The 23,231-nt window shown below is 47.3% G+C and overlaps 1 protein-coding gene and 1 non-coding gene across 2 annotated transcripts; one reads left to right on the top strand and one right to left on the bottom strand.

Annotated features, from left to right (window-relative positions):
• Positions 1-4,806: 4,806 nt before the first annotated feature.
• On the top strand, positions 4,807-18,109 carry KDELR2 (KDEL endoplasmic reticulum protein retention receptor 2). Its single transcript, XM_049788701.1, has 5 exons — positions 4,807-5,020; positions 11,578-11,678; positions 15,094-15,252; positions 16,174-16,426; positions 17,039-18,109. Exons 1-5 carry the CDS (start codon positions 4,930-4,932, stop codon positions 17,071-17,073), a joined length of 639 nt encoding a protein of 212 aa, XP_049644658.1. The 5' UTR covers positions 4,807-4,929; the 3' UTR covers positions 17,074-18,109.
• Positions 14,279-14,382, bottom strand: LOC126031764 (U6 spliceosomal RNA). Its single transcript, XR_007503594.1, has one exon. It is a non-coding gene; the product is annotated as a U6 spliceosomal RNA (small nuclear RNA).
• Positions 18,110-23,231: the final 5,122 nt, after the last annotated feature.

Raw genomic sequence — 23,231 nt, 5'->3', positions numbered from 1 at the left:
GAAGGTCGGTGGTTCAAATCCAACATCCCATATGGTCCCCTGAGCTTGCCAGGAGTGATTTCTGAGCATAGAGCTATAAGTAACCCCTGAGCGCTGCCGAGTGTTACAGAAAAGAACAAAAATAAATAAATAAAGTAAACTTACCTCCTGCACCAGAATTCACAGCATCTATGATCTATGTTGTGGGACCAAGGAATACAATCAACTCATTACAAAACCCATGGTTTAGAGGCTGGAGAGATAGCATGGAGGTAAGGCATTTGCCTCATGTGTAGAAGGTTGGTGGTTCGAATCCCGGCATCCCATGTGGTCCCCCGAACCTGCCAGGAGCGATTTCTGAGCGTAGAGCCAGGAGTAACCCCTGAGCACTGCCGGGTGTGACCCAGAACCCCCCCCAAAAAAAAGAAAGCCCATGGTCCCAGCTTTAGAAGGAAAACGGTCATAGCACATGTATTATTGTAAACACCATCAAAATGCAAAATAGGTAATTGGATTCATTGACCCACAAACCCATCTTCTTTAATAGGCCATACATTATCTCATGTATCTCTTTGTATTTCTCACATTACCTTATCACAAAATGTTTTTGTTGTTGTTGTTGTTTTGGTTTTTGGATCACACCCAGCAGTGCTCAGGGGTTACTTCTGGTTCTATGCTCAGAAATCGCTTGTATGATACCCTGAGTAGCATCTCCAGGACTTCTAGGAGTTGTTCTTGAGTACAGGGCTAGGAGCAATCCCTGAACATTATCTGGTATGGTAAGAAAAACACACACACAGAACCCACATAAAAGTGCCTTTAATAAGACAGAAAGTTGAGACTTGAGCAGTGGCGCAAGTGGTAGGGTGTTTGCCTTGCATGTGGCTAACCTAGGATGAACCGCAGTTTGAATGCATAGTCAGGAGTAACCCCTAAGCATCACCAGGTGAGACGAAGTTTTGGAACCAGAGTGATAGTACAGCAGTAGAGCATTTACCTTTTACATGGCTGACCCAGGTTTGATCCCTGGCATTCCATCTGGTCCCCCAAGCCTGCCAGGAGCAATTTCTGAGCACAGTCAAAAGTAAGCCCTGAGTGCTGCCAGTTGTAGCCCCAAAACAAACAAACAAACAAACAAACAAAAAAGACAAGAAGTTTTCCTCATGCAAATAGTCTGAATATACAAAATATCACATTGCTAAATAAGATAGTATTAATGTCCCTTCCCTCTCTCCTTCCCTCTATTCTTCCCTCTCTCACCTGCCTTCTTCCTTCCTTCTTCCTTCTTCCTTCCTTCCTTCCTTCCATTCCTTTCCTTCCCTCCTTCCTTCCTCCTTCCTTCCTTCCTCCTTCCTTCCTCCTTCCTTCCATCCATCCTTCCTTCCTCCTTCCTTCCACCTTCCATCCTTCCTTCCTTCCTTCCTTCCTTCCTTCCTCCTTCCTTCCTTCCTTCCTTCCTTCCTTCCTTCCTTCCTTCCTTCCTCCTTCCTTCCTTCCTCCTTCCTTCCTTCCTCCTTCCTTCCTTCCTTCCTTCTTCCTTCCTTCCTTCCTTCCTTCCTTCCTTCCTCCTTCCTTCCTTCCTCCTTCCTTCCTTCCTTCCTTCCTTCCTTCCTTCCTTCCTTCCTTCCTTCCTTCCTTCCTTCCTTCCTTCCTTCCTTCTTTTTAGGGGATCATATATGTTGGCCACATACCAAGGTGAGCCCCTGGACTCTTGTGCTCCAGAGCACAGAACTGAGTGGCCCACATGAGACACCCAGTTCCCATCAGGGCAGCATCTAAGGTCGCCATCATGCTTAGGCCTGCCTGAACTATTTCCTGAGGTTCACTGAGTAGCCATAGGAGCGTCTATTCTCTCCCAGGAAACGTACCCTGTGTCCTACCTGACAGCTGCTGTCCCCAGCCGAGCCGGATCAGGGAGGATACCAGAGCTGGGAGTGACCTTTCCTTGCTGCTGTGTTCTGTTTGCTAGAAGTGAGTCACCGTCTAAGTTACATTCACTCCTTTCTTTTCAGATAGGGCCTCTCTTGGTAGTGCTCCTTTTAGGGGGAGGTTGGGAGTCACCAAAGCTGTGCATGACCTTGGCAGTATGAAATCAGACAGGCTGTGGCTCATGTGAAGCATACTTAGTCCCTTGGCCTTTCTCTTGGTTAGTGCGCTGTGAGATCACTCAATTCTGGGGACTGAATTGGACTCAACACCTTATCATACTGGCTCTCTCTGGTCTTGATTTTTTTTTTTGTCACACCCAACCATGTTCAGGGATTACTCTTTTTTTGTTTGTTGTTTGTTTTGGGGCCACACCCATTTGATGCTCAGGGGTTACTCCTGGCTAAGCGCTCAGAAATTGCCCCTGGCTTGGGGGGACCATATGGGACGCTGGGGATCCAACCGTGGTCCTTCCTTGGCTAGCGCTTGCAAGGCAGACACCTTACCTCTAGCACCACCTCACCGGTCCCACTATCTCTATTTTTTGTTTGTTTTTTTGGCCCAAACCTGGCAGTACCCAGGGGTTACTTCTGATTTTACACATGTGCAAAAGTACATGTGCTCCCTACTCGCTGTACTATCTCTCCAGCCCTGCAAGAAAAAAAATGGGACTGTACCTCCCAAGCAGTATTCAGAAGCCCTGAGGTCCCCTTCCAGTGGGGTCATCCCACAGTGCAATGCTCAGTTCCTCAGGGCAGGCCTCTCGCCTTCTTCTGACCCAGGAACCTCAAAGGTCCTTGTACCCTCAGGGTTACCTTCTGGCATGAGGTGTTGGTGAAAGAAAAGTTTGACTGAGATAGTTGGCAGAGAACCAGCAACCCTCAGGCATTATTAGTTCATCCTCCCTCAGAACTAAGACTCAACCTCAAGCAACCTGGGTTCCATCTCTGGCATCCTATTTGGATTCCTGAGTGCAGACCCAGGAGTAAACCCTGAGCTTACTGCCTGGTGTGAGCCCAAAATGAAAACAAAAAGGAGTTGGAGTGATAGATAGCACAGTGGGTAGGGCATTTGCCTTATATGTGGCCGATCCGGCTTTGATCCCCAGCATTCCATATAGTCAGTCTACTGAGCCTGCCAGGAATAATTTTTGAGTGCTGAGCCCAGTGTGTCCCCCTCCCCCAAAAAATAAACCAACTTAGGCCTGCTCAGACTTAGGGCTAGGGATGCTGCTTCCAGACAGAGAACTTGCCTTGCCCTAGTGAGGCCCTGTGTTCCACCCTCAGCACTGCCAATCATTCCCTTCATCATCACCATCTTGCATCTTTTTTTTTTTGGGGGGGGGTCACACCTGGCAGTGCTCAGGGGTTACTCCTGGCTCTATGCTCAGAAATCGCTCCAGGCAGGCTCAGGGGATATGGGGACCATATCGGATGCCGAGATTCAAACCATCAACCTTCTGCATGCAAGGCAAATGCCTTACCTCCATGCTATCTCTCTGGCCCCACCATCTTTCATCTTGATTATCCAGGGAAGAACAATGGTCTATCCAATGTCTCAGGCCCAGGGCTGAACTCCCAATTCTGCATGTTGTACCCCTTTCTCCTTTCTTTTCCACCTTCCTATCTGAATTTCTTCAGGCCCTCTCTTGGGTCAGCTTTTAATTGTTATTAAATTGCAATGATCTATTTTTAGTCCTTCCACATCTGAAAGTCATATTGGCATTCACAAAGGACGTGGCCAGCCATAAAGACACACCCATAGTTTAAAATGCCTTTTTAATTTTCTTTTTTTCTGGTTTTTGGGTCACACCCAGCAGTGCTCAGGGGTTCCTCCTGGCTCTACGCTCAGAAATCGCTCCTGGCAGGCTCGATTCTGGGATTTGAACCTCTGCTATCTCTTCACCCCCTAATTTTATTTTCTTAACGAAGCTGAGACTCTGCCAAAGAAAGGGGGAAAAGCTTTCTATGTAGGGGCCTCAAAGGGGCGGCATATGGGGGAACCCCATCCTTCGCTTATCTTCATTCATTCTGCTCTGGGCTCTGCAAATTCCATAGCCAATTTTTAATTTTTGCAGGCTTCGCTGCGTCTTGTCATGTTGGCTTTCTTTAGTTATCCTACATTTTGGTTCCTTTAATTATGCTCCCTTTTCTCCCCCATCGTTTCCCCATTTTTCTTCCTCAAACACAGTCCAGGAGACAAAATTATTATGAGGGTTTGCTGAAGGCGCATCTTTTCTTCGGGGAGGGGACACTCGCCACGTCGATGATCCAAGCAAGATCTTTTTTTTCCCCTCTTACTTTCTAAGCATTTACACTACACCTCTTGCCAACAGTGGGTGGGAGAAGTGGGGGAGAAAAAGATGTAAAAAAAAAAAAAAAAAAGCATCTTTGTTCTCACAATTAAAAATAAAAAAGCGGGGCCCGGAGAGATAGCACAGTGGCGTTTGCCTTGCAAGCAGTCGATCCAGGACCTAAGGTGGTTGGTTCGAATCCCGGTGTCCCATATGATCCCCCGTGCCTGCCAGGAGCTATTTCTGAGCAGACAGCCAGGAGTGACCCCTGAGCACCGCCGGGTGTGGCCCAAAAACCAAAAATAAATAAATAAATAAAAAAGCAAAAAAAAAAAAAAAAAACCTGACCACAAAGGGTCAGTTGAAAATGGAAAAGGAAATCGCTGGCAGCCGCAGGGAAGGCGGAAACGCGGCCGGGGGCGGGTGGCGGCGGCGGCGGCGGTGGTGGTGGTGGTACCAGGGAAGGAGACGTGGAAGCCGGAGCAGCGGGTGGGTGCGGCGGGGCAGGCCCTTTAAGGGGCGTGGCCACCGGCAAACCGGGGCGTGTCCTGTTATGTGTGGGCGTGGTCCGGTCGTGGTCACGCCCCTTCTCCCAGGCTGCTCCGCGCGCGCCGGCAGTTTGGCCACGTCCGCGGCCACGTCGCGCCCGCGCTCGCCATCTTCGCCGCCGCTTCCTTCTAGGCGCCGCTGAGCCCCGCGCCGCCGCCGCCGCCGCCTCCGCCGCCGCCGCCATGAACATCTTCCGGCTGACCGGGGACCTGTCCCACCTGGCGGCCATCGTCATCTTGCTGCTCAAGATCTGGAAGACGCGCTCGTGCGCCGGTGAGCGGGGCCGGCCAGCCGGAAGGGGCCCGACCCGGGCTAGGCTTCGGCGGCTCGCGCGCGGCCAGGCCGGGCCCGCCCGACACACCCCCGGGGCCCGCGCGGGACGCCCGCCCGGCCCGGAGGACTTCTGCCTGGCTTGCTCTCTTGGATTCTAGCTGTGGGGGCAGCGGATCAGGCCTGACGTGGCAGCTCCGGGGTCCCCCCTTGGCCTGAGCACACCTCCCCCCAGGCGGGGGGACTCCAAGGACGTTTTTTCGGGGCCGCCTCAAAGGGGTTTTGGGGTCCCCTGCGTGCCCAGCGCACGCTCGCCTCGGGAGTTCTAAGGAGGGGCCCCCCCGGAGCCTCCACGTCACCCACCCGAGGCCTTGGCTCCTCGGCGATGCTCGAGGGGGGCTCTGGGGGGCTCCCTGCAATTAGGAAACTCGAGGGGGACTTGAGGGAGCTGTCCCCGCCGACCTCAGAGCTCTGAAGGGATGTGGCAGGAATCTGGATCAGGACCCCCTGAATGCGACTCGGCCCCCCCCAGTAGATTAGCTGCCGCACCCCGAGTGTCTCTCTCCCCCCCCCATCCCCGCCCCAGGAACCTGGAAGGACCTTTGAGCTGCCAGCTGCCCGGGACGGGGTCAAGTCCCGCCCAGTTGGGTTCTCTCTCACTTTTCGGGGAGTCCTAGGTCGTAGGAACGGGTAGGGTAAGGTAGGGTAGGGTAGGGGCCTGCGTGTTCCTATGAAGGAGGACCTGGGACAGTGACCCCTGAGCAAGATGGTGAGCCCCCAACTAAACCCCACCCCACCTCTGTCTCAGCTGGGGGCTGTGGCATGTGGGGTGTTGGCTGGCTGTACAGGTGGGGGGCTGCGACCCACACATCAGCACACATAGAGTGAGGCCAGCATTACACACACACACACACACACACACACACACACACACACACAGCCCTCACCTTGGGCAGTGGGTGCTCTTGCACACACACACCACACACACACAAACACATACACACACACCCTCACCTTGGGCAGTGGGTGCTCTTGTGTCTGTTCTGAATCTGAAGTCATCACACACACACACACACACACACACATATCTTGTCTGTTCTGAATCTACACACACCCTCACCCTCACCTTGGGCATGGGTGCTCTTATGTCTGTTCTGAATCTGAAGTCATCAGCTTAGTTTCACCTCCCACTGCAGGTGTGAATAAATTACTTGTTTTCTGAAACAAAATTGAAATAATATTGTATTAGTTTAGGTGTGTAAATAATGAATTAAGCTAAATTTTTTTTTGTCTCTTTATGGTTTCTGTTTCTCAGAAATGTCCTCCTCTGGCAAGTCATTAAGCATGGAAGCTTGCTGTCTCCTTAGTGTGGGTCCAAATTAAATGTGTCTAAATGTTTGGGAAAATTTAGTGTGACTCTGAAATGGAATTCTCAAGGGAACCTTGAGTGGTGGTAAGACTAGATAGAGGAGTTTGCTATTTTGTTTTTATTTAATAGGCACTATTTTCATTTTGGGAAACTTTGAAGCACTTAACAAAAATTAAAGTATTTCAGCAAAACTAAGACCATTTAAGTTTGTGTTTGACAAGTTACAGTTCGCCTATAATTATAGCCTATTATTAAACCCTCCTTGTTCTTAGAGATAGGATCGTTTTAGTTCCTGTATGAAAGATTTCCTGACCCTTACATTTCAAAATCACCAGGATTTTTGCTTAGAATTAAACACCAAATTTTTCCATCCTAAATTATAAAAGTTGTTAGGATACTTTTTGAAAGAGTAAGAATTTGATAGGAGTTTCTCAAATAACTGGAATAGGAGACATGTGCATCTAGGTTGTGTTTCTCACTGTTTCTCAGTTTGAAAATACTGGTTTGAGGTTATTTTAGGATTTGGCACCTGTTTTGTCTGTGCCTGCAGCCGAGGAAGCTGGGTGCTTTCCCCTTTAGGAGAATGTCTGAGACAAGAAGCTGGAGGTTGTGTTTTTCCTGCTTAGTTTAAGAACTGCTGTCTTAGGGGACCTACTTTGGGGAGTGGGGAGTCGGGGAGCTGTCAGGGAATTTGATCTTGACTTAGCATCATCTGTATGAGCTTTCTGTGGCTGCTGCTGCCTTCTGGAGCAGTGTTTGAGAGAAGTCCATTTCCCATGGTCCTGTGCGGCCTTTGCGATTGCATCTACTGTAAACTCAAGTTGTCACTTTATTTCTTGTTGTGTTTGGGGGTTGGAGCAGGGACATCCAGCAGTACTCAGGGAATACTCCAGGGAGTTGTGTTCACAATATTCAACATTGTGGTGTTCAGAGTTGTTTGGAATACTGGAGATCTAACTTAGAAACATAGGCCTCCTACATTGCCCTGACCCCTTCACTTCATTCTTGTTGTAAGCATGAGTCTGGATGGTTTTGGAAGAAGCTGCCCTGGTTTGTAAAAGAATGAAACTTTATAACTGCATTTTTCTGTAGGCTCAGTTAGTGCTGTCCTTATTCCCTGTCTTACTTGGTTTTTTTGTTTGTTGATTGGTTTGTTTTTTTTTGGGGGGGGGGCCACACCCTGTGATGCTCAGGGGTTACTCCTGACTATGCACTCAGAAATCGCTTCTGGCTTGGGCGATCATATGGAACACCAGGGATCGAACCTCTGTTTGTCCTAGGTCAGCCGCTTGCAAGGCAAACGCCCTACCGATGCGGCCCCATCCCTGTCTTACTTGGAATGCTGCTGGTGCCCTCCCTCTCTCGTGCTCCTCCCTAACTGGACATTTAGTACAAGAAGCCTTTGCAGCACCTTCCCAACTTCTTTCTAGCAGTTGTCACTTGATCTTTTGAGTGCCAGACCTTTGAGTAGTCCGTTTATTGGCCACCTACTAGGTTCAAGCCTAGTGGGGACATAGTTCAGAGCAGCACTCTGTAGTTAAGGTTTCTGCTCCCCAGAAAGCTGCAGATTAGCTGAAATAAGACACATGGAGAGTTTAAAATATAAGCAGTGGCCAGAGAGATGATACAGCAGTAAGGCACTTGGCTTGCATATATCTAACCTGGGTTTTTCTTTTTGTTTATTGTTTTTGGGCCACACATAGTGGCGCTCAGTTTACTCCTGGCTCTGCACTCAGGAGGGATCATATGGACTGCCAGGGATTGAACCCTGATCAGCAATGTGCACAGCAAGTGCCCCTAGTGGGATTAAGACGTGTGCAACATCCCTGTAGGCAACAGTATAGGAGGTAAAGAGCAGCTCAACTAGGGATGCAGCTCACGGGGTGCTTGCATATGCTTTGCATGTGGAAGTCAAGGTTGATCCCCGCACTAGACGCTTACTTAGGCACTACTGAGACCCTAGAATCTAGGGCCTAGAGCAGTGCCTTGCGAGTAGTTCCTGAATACTTCAGGTGTGGCTTGAAAACAAAAAGGGGAAGCATTTTTATCTGGTATTAATATGAAAATCGACATATTCTTTCTAGAGGAAATTGGACAGTAAGAAGTTATTTGTTATAACTAAATGAGTGAGGGAAAAATATGTCTAGAAAACAAATTTGTCCATGTAGGTTGTTATTATTATTATTTTATTTTTTTAGAGGGTTGAGTGCTTCCCAGCTAGTGCTCATGAGGTCTGGGGGCTCTACCAACAACTATTGAGTGCCTCCAGGGATGCTCAGGGAACCATGTGCTGAGAATCAAACTACTGGTCCAAGCAGTTGGGTATTGGGGCTGGGGACATTTTTGTTTGGGGGATATTCTTGACTCAGTGCTCAGAGATCATTCTTGGAAGTGCTCAGGGAACCATGCTCAAAGCAAGTACTTTATCTCCAGGCTGTTACTGCTCTGGACCTTTTATGCAGTCTTTATAATAAAGTTTATAAGTAGCCCAAATGTTCATTGATATATATATATATATATATATATATTGGTCCTTTCATTCTGTGGACTACTATGCAATCTTTAAAACAAATGAACTAGAAATACTAACAAGGAAAGATAAATATGAGATAAAAGTATAAAAAGTAAAAAAGGGGGCCAGAGAGATAGCATGGAGGTAGGGTGTTTGCCTTGCATGCAGGACAATGGCTCAAATCCTGGTACACACACCCCACCCCGAGCCTGCCAGGAGTGATTTCTGAGCGTAGAGCCAGGAGTAACCCCTGAGCGCAGCCGGGTGTGACCCAAAAACCAAAAAAAAAAAAAAAAAAAGAAGAAGAAGAAAAGAAAAAAATAATAAAATAAAATTGTATTTCTCTGATTTGAGATACTGATAACAGATAATCATAGATATAAAGAGAATTTAAAAAGACAGAAAAAGTTAAATTCAAAATGGGGTTGGAGGGGCCGGGCGGTGGCGCTAAAGGTAAGGTGCCTGCCTTGCCTGCGCTAGCCTTGGACGGACCGCGGTTCGATCCCCCGGTGTCCCATATGGTCCCCCAAGCCAGGAGCAACTTCTGAGCACATAGCCAGGAGTAACCCCTGAGCGTTACCGGGTGTGGCCCAAAAACCAAAAAAAAAAAAAAAAATGGGGTTGGAGTGGAAAGGTAGCACAGCAGTAAGGCATTTGCCTTGCAGGTGGCAGACACAGCACAGACCCGGGTTCAATTGCTGACATCCCATATGGTCCTCCGCGCCTGCCGGGAGTGATTTCTTTTTTTTTCTTTTTTTTTAATTGTTTTTTTTTTTTTTGGGGGGGGGTCACATCTGGCAGCACTCAGGGGTTACTCCTGGCTCTATGCTCAGAAATCGCTCCTGGCAGGCTCAGGGGACCAGATGAGATGCCGAGATGCAAGCCACTGTCCTTTTGCATGCAAGGCAAATGCCTTACCTCCATGCTATCTCTCCAGCTCCCTGCCAGGAGTGATTTCTGAGTGCAGAGCCAGGAGTAACCCCTGAGTGCTGCCAGGTGTAGCCCAAAAAGAAAACCAAAAACAAAGGGGCCCGAGAGATAGCACAGGAGTAGGGTGTTTGCCTTGCACACAGGAGGATGGTGGTTCAAATCCCAGCATTCTATAACCTGCCAGGAGCGATTTCTGAGTATGGAGCCAGGAGTAACCCCTGAACGCTGCTGAATGTGACTCAAAAACAAAAACAAAAACAAAAGGTAGGAAGTGTGTTTAAAAGGCAATGATTGCAGAGCTGGAGCGATACTACAATGGATAGGGCTCTTGCTTTGCAGATGTTGACCCAGATTTAATCCCAAAATCTCATATGGTCCGTGGAGCCACCCAGGAGTGATTCCTGAGCACAGGACCAGGAGTAAGCCTTGAGCATTGCTGAGTGTGGCCCAAAAAAAAAAAAAAAATGACAATCCCTCTCCCCCCAAACAAAGGTGCTGCTTGGCCTGGAACAATAATAAAGTGAGGAGGGCCCTTGCAATACAGCCAACCAGGGTTAAATCCCATAAACCCCATATGGTTTCCCCAGAACCGCCAGGAGTATATTCCTGAGTGCAGCGGCTGGAGTAATTCCTGAGCACTGCCAGGTATCTCCAGAAACAAAAATAAATGAAAGGTGCTGCTCTAGAACTGGAGAAATAGTACAGTGGGTAGGGTACCTGCCTTGCTCATGATTGACCAGGGTTCAGTCACTGGCATCCTGTATGGTTCCCTGAACATGGCAGCAGTAAGCCCTGAGCACCATCTGGTGTAGGTGAGTCTTGCTAATGGTTTATCTGGGATTGACTCTGGCCAGCCACATGCAAGGCAAGTACTTAGCTGTAGAGGGTTAGGGCATGTTGTGAGTTTGTGAGTCCCTATTCTTTCACTTGGTTTTCCATCTCCTTAAATAGCTTCTTCCTAAAAAGCATTGTCATCATGGGGCATTTTTATTTCCCCCTTGGGGCATTGTTTTAAGATAGAAAGATGCTATGAGACAAGTTACAGCGCTGACCGCACTATGACACCTAAAATTACGTCTTGGTGTAGTATGTCGTTCATACTATCCTGGAACACTGCTGATGGCTTAAGACACTTTAAGTCACCCATCATAGTGAAAGAAGGTGTTCAGGGGCAAATTGATAGTAGAGCAAGTAGGGTGCTTGCCTTGCATGTAGCCAACTCAGGTTCGACCCCCAGTATCCCATGTATATATGTTCCTCTGAGCCCACCTGGAACGATTCCTGATTGCAGAGCCAGGAGTAATTCTTGAGCACCGCTGGATGTGGCCCAAAAATAAATAAATAAATAAATAAATAAATAAATAAATAAATAAATATAAGTTGTTCAGAGCTCTCCAATAAGGTTCAGGGAGGGCCAGAGCCATAGCACAGCAAGCAGGGCATTTGCCTTGTACACGGCCGACCTGGGTTCAATCCCCAGTAACCTATATGGTCCCGTGAGCCTGCCTGGAGTGATTTCTGAGTGCCACCAAGTGTAGCCTAAAAAAGACCCCCTCCCCCCAAAAATAAATGAAGGTTCAGAGAGAGAAATCTAAAACACTCACTTTTTATTTAATCATCCTAGACATTGATCTTTGACTCTGGGGGCCCCTTTCCCAGTGTTCAATGCCCATTTTTTCCTTCAGAAAGAATTATAAAGTTCTCTAGATATGCCTGAATGCCTGATAACCCCCTTTTACTTTATTTCAGGTATTTCTGGGAAAAGCCAGCTTCTGTTTGCACTGGTCTTCACAACGCGTTACCTGGATCTTTTTACTTCGTTTATTTCATTATATAATACATCTATGAAGGTAAGGAATGGTATCTATAAAGAAATGAATATCCATATAGAATAAAGACTATCCTGATTCTTTGGCTTCTGGAAACTGTTAAATTTATACTAACTGTACATTTAAACATCTTCAAGGATATGGGGCCGGAAAGATAGCGTGGAGGTAAGGCGTTTGCCTTGCATGCAGAAGGACAGTGGTTCAAATCCCGGCATCCCACATGGTCCCCCGAGCCTGCCAGGAGCGATTTCTGAGCGTAGAGCCAGGAGGAACCCCTGAGCACTGCTGGGTGTGACCCAAAAACCAAAAAAAAAAAAAAAAAGAAAGAAAGAATAATGTGGGGGTCAGGGCGAGAGCTAAAAGGATTGGTGTGCTGTGTATACTTGTGTGCAAGGCAAGCAACACCCTGGACCTGCTGTACTATCACTCTGGGTCCCAGTCCCCAGTATTATGTGTTTTTCTCGGGGAATTTTGCTGGGAATGAACACTCAACCCTCTGTCCCAGAATTTCACAAGTGGCATTACTTGGAAGACTACACATTCTTCAGCCCCCAAGTAAAGAATCTAGATATTTAAAAAAAAAAAAAAAAAAAAGAAAAGAAAAAGAATCTAGATATTGTGCTTTTTACTTATGTTTTTAGTCCAATTTGTACACATATCAAGTAAGATTGCTATTGTTAAATATATGTTATAAAGCTACTTCTTTTTTGTTGTTTTTTTGTTTTTGTTTTTGTTTTAGTTCTTGAGCCACACCCGGCGGTGCTCAGGGGTTACTCCTGGCTGTCTGCTCAGAAATAGCTCCTGGCAGGCACGGGGGACCATATGGGATACCGGGATTCGAACCAACCGCCTTTGGTCCTGGATCGGCTGCTTGCAAGGCAAACACCGCTGTGCTATCTCTCCGGGCCCTGTTTGTTTGTTTTTTGACTGCACCCCAGCAGTCCTCAGGCTCTGCTCTTAGAAATTACTCACGGCAGGCCGGAGAGATAGATGGAGGTAGCGTGCTTACCTTGTATGCAAAAGGATGGTGGTTCGAATCCCGGCAGCTCATATGGTCCCCTGAGCCTGTCAGGAGTGATTTCTGAGTATAGAGCCAGGAGTAACCCCTGAGTGCCGCTGGGTGTGATCCAAAATAAAAAAAAAAAAAAAAAAGAAATTACTCATGGCAGGCTCAGGGGACTATATGGGATGCTGGGGATTGAGGCCAGGTCCATCTGGGTCTATTGCATACAAAGCAATTGTGTTTACCACTGTGCGATTGCTCCAGCCACAAAGCTTTTCTCTAAAAGTGCTGTGCACTGTAGATTTAAGGTGTGTGTGTGTGTGTGTGTGTATGTGTACACGTGTGTACGTGTGTGTGCACGTGTGTGTGCATACATGTATAGGGATGCAATGCAGAGCCTCTGTGGGGAGGGTGGTAAATCCTTAGGAGCAATGTATGTGGGTTTAGAATGAGGCAGTAACTCTGGCTCCTTGCTGCAGTCTTTCCGCTGCTGTAAGAGGGACTTTGTAGGAAGCATTTGCTTAACTCCCACTGAATCGGTGTTTCTAAAACTTCTGCCCTGATGTTTGGGGTACTATATGGGATGCTGGGGGATTGAACTGTGGTCTGTCCTAGGTTAGCGTGTCCAAGGCAAATGCTCTACCGCTTGCACCACCGCTCTGACCCTTGTTTATCTGTTTTTATTGACTTCATGGTTCTAATACATTCTAGCTTGTCCTAAACAGCATTACCCATGACATCCTTTGTGCCTTAAGTTTTAAAAGTTTCATTAACACAGACGTCCATTGAAATGCAGAGTAGTGGTCCAGAGAGGTAGTACAGTGGGTTAGGTGGTTGTCTTGCATGTGGGTGACCCAGGTTTAATCCCCAGCATTCCATATGGTACTCCAAGGCCCACCAGGAGTGATTCCTGAGCTCAAAGCCAGGAGTAACCCCTGAGCATTTCTAGATAATGGCCCTAAAACAATTAACAAATAAAATAAAATGCAGAGAATCAGTGTACCACCAAACATCTTGATGGTGCACGCGCCAAATCAAGGAAGCTGTTGATCCCAGTCCTTCACACTGTCCTTAATCCCAGCCTTACCTAATGCCACAGGCCAGCACTTGTCCAGCTCTAAGCGAAAGACAAGAAGAAGTTATTGTTTCTGTTTTTTGTTTTGGGGCCACACCCAGTGCTGCTCAGGGTTTTTTCTTGGCTGTGCACTCAGGAATTAGTCAGGGGACCTTATGGGGTGGTGGAGATTAAACCCAAATCAGCTGCATATAAGACAAGCACCCTTGCCTCTGCTCTCACTCCGGCCCTGAAAAGTAGACATCTGAGGCTCTGGTGTGCAGGAGTAGTACTTCTGTCACCTCCAGTACCAAGTGCCAACTTGACATAGGGCCATGAAGGAAAGTAGAAAGACTCTCAGGATATAGGTTTGAGTCTGGCTTATTTTTAGGGATTTAGAATGTGGAGTGGCCCACACCCAGCAGTGCTCAAAAGTAACCCTAGATGGTGCTAGGGACCCCTGTGCCCAGGCTTGAACTGGGGTCAGCGGGGTGCGGGTCAGTCCTTTAAACTCTGTATTATGTCTCCAGCCTCAACTCTTTCATTTTTTTTTCTTCTTTTTTTTTAAATGTGGAACGCTTCATGAATTTGCATGTCATCCTTGCACAGGGGTCATGCTAATCTCTGTATCATTCCAATTTTAGTATATGTACTGCCGAAGCGAGCACTCTTTTTATTTTTTTCTATAAATAAGTGCTCACTGGTACTCTTCTTGGCATCTATTTACTGGCACTTCATTATTAAGTGATGAGTCTAGAATCAGGATGTAAATTGCTTACAAATGGCTAAATTTGTGCGTGTTGTCCAGTAAGCTAAAACTGCAAATATTCAGGGACTGGAGAGGTAGAACAGGGATCTGACACTTGATTTGCATTTGCATGTTTCCTACCCTGGTTCAAATCCCCAGCACTAGAGCCTGGGAGATAATATAGCAGGTAAGGCATTTACCTTACACACATCTGACCCAGGTTCAATCCTCAGTACTCCATATGGGACCTCAAACCTGCTGGAATTTAGGCATAGAGCAAGGAGTAAGCATTGAGCATGGCCAGGTGTGGCCCAGAAACCAAAAAACAAAAGCAAAAATAACTCCCCAGCATCACATCTAGGGGTCACTCGAGTGCAAAGCCAAGAATAGTCGCTGACCACATCTAGATGTATCCTCAAAAGCAGAGGAAAAAGACTACAGATATTCCAGGTGCATGTGTAAGAACACCACCTTCCTGTCCCAGAGGATCCCTTATTTGCTCCAGCAGAAAAGAGTGAGGAACGAACATCAAAGGTTTAGTGCCTGTAGCTTTTACTTAATTCCCAGCCACTTGAAGTACCAGTGAGGGGAAGAAATCAGCTGCTAACCTGGCATCTTTCTTGTTTTGTAGCTTATCTACATCGCCTGCTCCTATGCTACAGTGTACCTGATCTACATGAAATTTAAGGCAACCTATGACGGAAATCACGACACCTTCCGAGTAGAGTTTCTCGTTGTCCCTGTGGGAGGTCTCTCATTTCTTGTCAATCATGATTTCTCTCCTCTTGAGGTGAGTTATTAGGTGGTTAATGGCACAGCCAGTTCCCTAGGAAAATAGACCCATTTGCAGTTAATGTGGAGGTGATACTGTTTTGCTTGTTTTTGAGCTGACAAACTTCTGATATAACTTACACTGGTGATGTAAATAAATTGTGAACAGGGGAAGTAATGGGTGTGTCTGCAAATAGGTTATCATTGCACTCTCCAGACTAAACTGACTAATGAGAGTTGGGAGGATGTGCCTTTCTCCCTATTCCCACTCGTGAGCCCTCATTTCTCTTTCTTGTCAGCTATTCCACAGCATCCATACCGTGTCTGAGTCCTAGCATGAGCACCGCGCTCCTCGGCATTGGTAAAAGCAGTTCACAGTACTGTTTTCACCTGCCCTTTCTTCCCTGCACATCCTGGGTTGTTCAAAGAATGAGACTAAGCTACTATGCTGGACAGAGTTTGCATGGTTGCAGCTCTAGTTTCTTCAGCCCTTTTGATTTAGCCACATTGAAAAGATGTAAAAACTATGGGAAATAGGAAGAGTATTTAGGTGGTGTGGAAAGTAGAACTTTTAAGGGAAAATAGCAGTGAGGGCGTCGAAGAAACCTGGTTATTGGTATTGAGAGCTTGGCAGAAGATTCTGGTAGTACCCAGGTTCAGAATGGGACGAGGTTGTCTAGGAAAAGTGTATATGGAGATTCACCAGGAAATTGCACAAAGAAGCATGAAACCGGGGAGACATCTGGTGACAGTTGATGACAACTCAAGAGGCCCAGGTATCTGGGTTTCCTGGCTCCCATGGGGCAGGCCTCTCCTCTGACTGCACTGCTGTGAAAGTCATGAATCTGCCCACTGTGCCACTCCATGCATGGTATGGGAGTGTTTGCCCTGCGAACTCACCACAGGCCCTGATGCTGTCACATGTCATGTTTCCCTGCAGATTTTGTGGACCTTCTCCATCTACCTGGAGTCGGTGGCCATCCTTCCCCAGCTGTTCATGATCAGCAAGACTGGGGAGGCGGAGACCATCACCACCCACTATCTGTTCTTCCTTGGCCTCTACCGTGCTCTGTACCTGGTCAACTGGATCTGGCGTTTCTACTTTGAGGGCTTCTTTGACCTCATTGCTGTGGTCGCCGGAGTTGTCCAGACAATTCTTTATTGTGACTTCTTCTACTTGTACATTACGAAAGGTATGGTGGGGCATACACACACCCTCTGCCTGTATTGAGACCTTTAATAAAGTCACTTTCCTAGACTGTCACTAGTTCATAAAGTAGAGCAGGTAGCAGAAAAGCATTATAATGAGCCTCAGAATTCTGTTGTTTGGGAGTGTGTGTAGTGTTGGGGATAGAAATCAGAGACTGAATACGTTCAAGGCATCTGCGCTACCATTGAGTTGCATCCATTAACCAGAGTCTCAGAATTCTACATTAGAATTTCCAGTTTATTTTTACTTTTGCTGTTGCTTTAATGTTTCCCTATTGTGGCACCTTTTCATTGTGAAAAGTTTATTCAACACTAACTTGGGGCAGGTAGAGAATAGCAAACAGCTGAACTGGATTCAATTTCCAGCACCAGATGTAATCCTTAAGTGCAGAACCAGGAGTAAGCCCTGAGCACCAGCTGGTATGGCTCAAAACAAAACAAACAAATAAATGGCTTCTGGTTGTCAAAAGTTTGTTTCCTTGTGCCTTGCCATGCGGTATTTTATGTATAACAGACTTCTCAGAATGGGAAGAAGGAAGCTGTCTGCTTGTCAACATCAGTAACCTTGTTTTCTCTTCCTCTCTTTTGCACTCCAGTCCTCAAGGGAAAGAAGCTCAGTCTGCCAGCGTAAGTGCCAAAGGCCATCATCAGCATCTGTCCTCCAGGGTGCTCGGACAGAATTCTACCACAGCAGAGGCACAAGATGCTTGAGACGGAAAAGCAGAAACTTGAGTCTTTCGTTGCAGATAGTCATCCCTGACTCTGGAAGAACCCAGAGGAAAAAGAATCAGAAGGTTTCTGTTTAGTGCATCTTGCCTTATCTTTTTTTATTACTATGTACAAAGATTTTTTTACACAAAGAAACTTAATGCTGTATTAATAAATCCAGTGTGTAGCTTCAATTGGGGTAGTCCTAAAAGTGAAGATTTGTGAGGAATAAGTGCAAACTTTTTTTTTTAATTCTTTGAAATAGTTGATTTTTTTTTGTCTGCAATGAAATTATACCCCTTGACAGTTGGTAGATTACATATTCTTCCATCTATCAAGCTTGCATTCCACTATATTTATTTTATTTTTTTGCCAAAAACTAAGTTAACTTGTCTGACCCCCAAGACACACTACTTTTCCATTTGGAACCTGTTTCCATATCTCCCGCCAAGGGACTGTTTTTTGCGGGCACCACAACACTACATTTCCCCGCTATCAGGAGCCTCGAGGGTTTCCAGGTTTTCTCCACCAAAACATTGAGAGTCCTAATGGAGCTGGTGTCTCATTTCATTGACACCTCAGGTTCCTGTCCTCTTCCCCTGCTAAGAAGGATCAGCAGGAGATGTCTCTATTTTGTCAAGAGATGCAGTGGGCAGGGGCAAGTGTGGGACTTCAGGGCATTTATGATTTGGTTTTAGGACTCTTACTTCCCCAGAAATGGAACACAAGTTGCTATTAGTGACTCAAATTCATAGTCCCAAAAGATGACGGCAACCATGTCCCTGCTCAGATTCAAAATGCTTTTCTTGTCACTTCTGGGTAGTAAATGATTGACATTTTCCCTTCATTGGCAGCAAATGCCATTCCTTATATTCTTATTTTTTGTTGTTGTTTTGACTGAGCTCTTGCATGATTATCTTGTGTTACCATCCCAAATAAACATTTTATTAAACATAGAATTGTCTTTTTCATAAATTAGGTTTATGGAACATCCTATATCAGGATGATTTTTGTTTCTCAATTGGCAGTAAAAGCTCTGTGGGGAAGGGGCCTGAGAGATAGTATAGCAAATAGTGTGCTTGCCTTGCACAAAGCGAACATGGTTTGATCCCTTGTACCCCAGATGGTCCCCCCAAGACCCTCTTGAGTGATCCTTAGGCTCAGCTAGGAGTGAATCCTGAACTCCATCATGTGACCCCCAATACAAAAGCTCTGTAGGGCTGCCAAACATGACCCGTTTAGCTATCTGAAACTATTTTGTAGGGAAATTGACAGTGATTTTTGTCATTCTATTGATTTGTACTACATTGATTAATGCAAAAAAATTAACTTTTTCATGGAGCACCATAAACATTAAAGTGTTGAATGCTAATAAAGCTTAGTACAAAAAGGAGAGGTACACTTTCTGCATTTAGATATCTTGTGGAGAGCTGGCTGGGATTCATTGTTCATGGGTCTTGCCTGACAATGTTACCACACAACCTTAGGTTGAAGACTCTGCTCCCCTAAGAAGGGAAGAAAACACAAATGCTATATATGACTTGAATTTGCGGTTCTAAAAGATGACTGCAACTGTGTCTGTGCTTCCACTCAAGGTGCTTTTCTTACTATTCCTGGGAAGAAAGCAAAGGCCACTTCTCCTTCTTGGGCAGCACCAGTACTCGATACCCCCCTCTCCTTTTGGGTGACGTGGTTTTTCATGGCAGCGTATTTCTTGCAGGAGACTAGTCTGGGTTTCATTTCTATTTTCATCCTTGAAAGATCCTGAGAGGGGCTGGAGTGGTGGCACAGTGGTAGGGCATTTGCCTTGCACGCAGCTGACCTAGGACAGACCATGGTTCGATTCCCCAGCATCCCATTTGTTCCCCTAAGCTGGAAGCACTTTCTGAGCGCATAGTCAGGAGTAACTCCCGAGTGTCACCAGGTGTAGCCCAAAATAAAAAAAGAGAAAAGAAAAAGGGGGGCCGGAGAGATAGCATGGAGGTAAGGCATTTGCCTTGCATGCAGAAGGACGGCGGTTCAAATCCCGGCATCCCCTATGGTCTTCCAAGCCTGCCAGGAGCGATTTCTGAGCGTGGAGCCAGGTGTAACTCCTGAGCATTGCCAGGTGTGACCCAAAAACCAAAAAAAAAGAGAGAGAGAGAGAGAGAAAGAAAGATCCTGAGAGTGTGCAGTGAGGTTGGGGAATAAGTCCGGTGTGAGACTCAGGGCAACTGCTTACTGCTGCCCACGGGGGAAGTAGCTCACGTCTCTTCTGAGCATGTCATGCAAGCCCAGGCTGGGCCCTGCATTGGAGAGCAGTGCTTACAAGGAGCTGACACCTCCCTCCGCGTGAAGGACCCGTGCCTTCTCTAGGTACTCTGCCAAGTGGGAATCAAATCAGTCACGATACCACGACTATTTGCAGCCAGCCAGGGCAGCATTCTAAGGAAAAGGTGTGTGCATCTGGGCTGAGTAAAGCCCATGTGCCAGGCTTTGAGAAGAACTATTTCAGTTCTTTTCACATCCTGAATAAAGGTTATCAGGTAGGGCCAGAGCTGTAGCACAGCGGTAGGGTGTTTGCTTTGCATATGGCTGACCCAGGATGGACATGGGTAGGATCCCTGGCATCCCATATGTCCCACAAACCAGGGGCGATTTCTGAGTGCAGAGCGAGGAGTAACCTGAGCGCTGCCAGGTGTGACCTCCCTCCTCCCCCGAAAAAAGGCTTATCAGGTAAATTGTTTTTTATGGAGCACTTTTGTGTCAAAGCCATGGGTAAATCTCTGCCACTTTCCAAGTCCTAATTCCTTGCAGCCTGGCCAAGAAAGGAGTTGGGATAAAAATGGGCAAATAGAAAGTGGGTCGAAAGTGGTTGTGGATGGGGCTGGAGAGATAGCACAGAGGTAGGGCGTTTGCGTTGCAAATACCCAACCCAGGATGGATGGTGGTTCAAATCCCTGCATCCCATATGGTCCAGGAGCAACTATTTGAGCAGAGAGCCAGTAAGTTCCTGACGTCAAGCAAAGATCTTTGTATGAATATCCTGTCACGGGCCAGTGGACATCAGGGATGGCATTTGCCTTACACATGATCAAACCAGGATCCCAGGATTGATCAATCCCCAGCAACCCATATGGTTCCTCTAATCCTACCAGGAGTGATCCCTGAGTGCAGAGATAAGAATAAACCCTGAATATTGCTGAGTGTAACCCAAAAACACATCAAAAGTCTTTTGTGGGTTTTTTTGGGGGTTTTGGTTTTTGGGCCACACCCAGTGACGCTCGGGTTACTCTTGGCTACGTGCTCAGAAATTGCTCCTGACTTGGGGGACCATATAGGAAGCCGAGGAATCGAACCATGGTCCGTCCTAGGTTAGTGCATAACAAGGCAAACACCCTACCGTTTGCACCGCCTCTCTGGCCCCATCTTTTGTGATTTCTAAGGTTCCTTAAAAGGAGTCTTGCTTCCTGCCTATAGATCTCTGCCCTTGGGTTACATGTGCACTTCTGTCCCCTCTTCTGTGGAGAGAAATCTACCCAAGATCCCATCTCATGATGATTTGATTAAATCAAATTCATTAAAATATTAGACTTTTTAAGAACTAGATTTTTACTTGGACCAAAAAAAAAAAGAAATGGCTATTTTTTAATTAATTTTTATTGTGACCAAAGTGAAGTACAAATCTTTCACAGTAAAATTTTTGGGGGGGAGGGGTCACACCCGGCAGCACTCAGGGGTTACTCCTGGCTCTACACTCAGAAATTGCTCCTGGCAGGCTCAGGGGACCATATGGGATGCAGGGATTCAAACCGATGTCCTGCATGCAAGGCAAGTGCCCTACCTCCATGCTATCTCTGGCCTCTTCACAGTAATATTTGTTTTTGTTTTTGTTTTGGTGTTTGGGCCACACCCGGTAACACTCAGGGGTTACTCCTGGCTATGCGCTCAGAATTTGCTCCTGGCTTGGGGGACCATATGGGACACCGGGGGGATCGAACCACGGTCTGTCCAAGGCTAGCGCCGTTAAGGCAGGCACCTTACCTCTAGCGCCACCGCCCAGCCCCTTCACGGTAATATTTAAGGTACATAGTGACATTGAATCAGGGACATTCCCACCACCAGTGTTGTCCTCCCTCCACCCCTGTTCCCAGTATGCATCCCATATCCCCCTGCTTTGCCCCCCCCCCCCCGGACTGCTAGTATTTCTGGTCCCCTCTTTTAATAGCTTGTAGATTGGGTATCAATTCTGTTGTCATTGACTTTGGGTTTGGTGTTTAAGCCTGATCATTTTTTATTTCTACTCAATGGTCATATGACTGTTTGGTCGTGGTACCATCCTTTCTTTTCCCCCTTCAATTTATGAAGCAGAACAAGATGATTCAAATTATGTAGTTCTGTTTGAAAAAAAAAAAGGGGGGGGATGTCTTAAGTCAGGCTAGAAAGATAGTACAGCAGGTAGGGGTTTGCCTTGAATGCAGCCAGCCAACATGGGTTCAATCCCCAGCACCCCATACTGTCTCCTACTAACCTCACTGCTTTCCATTGTCCCCAATTTGCAGAACTGTGTCTGGTTCCGTGTTGTTTGGGATCCAGATCCCTGTGTCACTGAACACAGCCTGGGATTACTGGCGGACCCTGGCCGGTCTTTCCCCTTGCCAAGACTGACTGTGTCTTAATATCCCAAGTAGCAGCTAGAGTCTCTAGCACCCGAGAGCCCTTGTGCACCCCAAGAACTGCCACATCAATATTCCCATTCAGAGGCGCTGTATCATAAGCACTGTATGATTGTGCATTCAGATGATCTAATAAACTCATAAAACTGCAAAAAGAAAAGAAAACATTCCTGAATACAGAGCCAGAAATAACTCATGGACATCACTGGGGAAAGCTCTTGGGGGCCAGAGAAGGGGCTCAAAGAGTGCTTTTGTGTACTGAGCAGCAGAGCTAAAGATTGTGCCCGCTGGTGTAGAATGTTGCAGAGGCTGCTAGTTTGAATCCCATCACCGAATATGGTCCCTTGAGCACTGCCAGGTGTGGTTCCTGTGCACTGCCTCATCTCTACCAGCCCCCCAGATATCCCTCACCACACCCACCAAATGTCAAGGGCTCTTCACTCAGGGTTCACTCCTAGCGGTGCTTTTGGGGCCATATATGGGTGCCAGGAGATCAAACCCGGGCCAGTTGTGTGAAAAGGCAAGCTCCCTTCCCAGTGGGTTTTTTTTTTTTTTTTAAGTCTTGCCATTTCTTGAACTTGTTAATCACTCCAGTGTGGCCTAGGTGCCTTGCTGAGCTCCATTCTGGGACATCTCAGGAAGCCACTTGGACAGGCTGCCAGAGCAGGGCACACAAGATGGGAGGGGAGAGGTCGGTAACCTGGTACCACCGAGAGTTGTTTTTTGTTGTTTTTTTGGTTTTTGGGTCACACCTTTGGCTCTCAGGGTCCTCCTGGCTCTCTGCTCAGAAATGGCTCCTGGCAGGGACCATATGAGATGCTGGGATTCCAACCACCATCCTTCTGCATGCAAGGCAAACGCCTTACCTCCATGCTATCTCTCTGGCCTCACCAAGAGCATTTTTGAAAACAAGTTAGGGCAGGAAGAGTAACACAAGTGGAGGCCAAGCCAGTGCGTGACAAGGAAATAACTTTCAGCAGGTCATCCAAGGTGGGTAGAGGAAACTTGAAATGAAAATGCCTCTGGCTCCTTGTAGGGGTTGGGAATCTTGGGGCTAGGCCTCTGCGAAGAGTTTGAGCCCTGGGGTCTTACAAAAGCACCAAGTGTGACCCCCAGCAGAAGCAGCAGCCTAAGTAGGAGCAAAAAGATGGGGAAGAGCAGGAGCAGCAGCAGCAGCAGTCGAGAGAGCTGGGCAACAGGCCCCGGGCGTCCTTATCTCTCCCGGTCAGGAACTTGGAGGCGACGAATTTGGCACCTGAGCGCCCCCCCCCCCCCCCCCTGGGCGTCCGCAGCGACTCTTCCGGCTCAATGAGGTCTGCGCAGTCGCGCGGGGAGCCGGGAGGTGGGAGCCGGTCCCGGAGGCTCAGTGCGCCTGCGCCGAGCTCCTCCCGCGCCTGCGCAGGAGCCCACGGGGTCCTCGGGGCAG

The sequence above is a fragment of the Suncus etruscus genome, chromosome 15 (genome assembly GCF_024139225.1).
Source record: "Suncus etruscus isolate mSunEtr1 chromosome 15, mSunEtr1.pri.cur, whole genome shotgun sequence".
In the NCBI taxonomy this organism is placed as follows: domain Eukaryota; kingdom Metazoa; phylum Chordata; class Mammalia; order Eulipotyphla; family Soricidae; genus Suncus; species Suncus etruscus.
The sequence above is the reverse complement of the archived record's forward strand: the minus strand, read 5'-3'. Positions and strand labels throughout refer to the sequence as shown.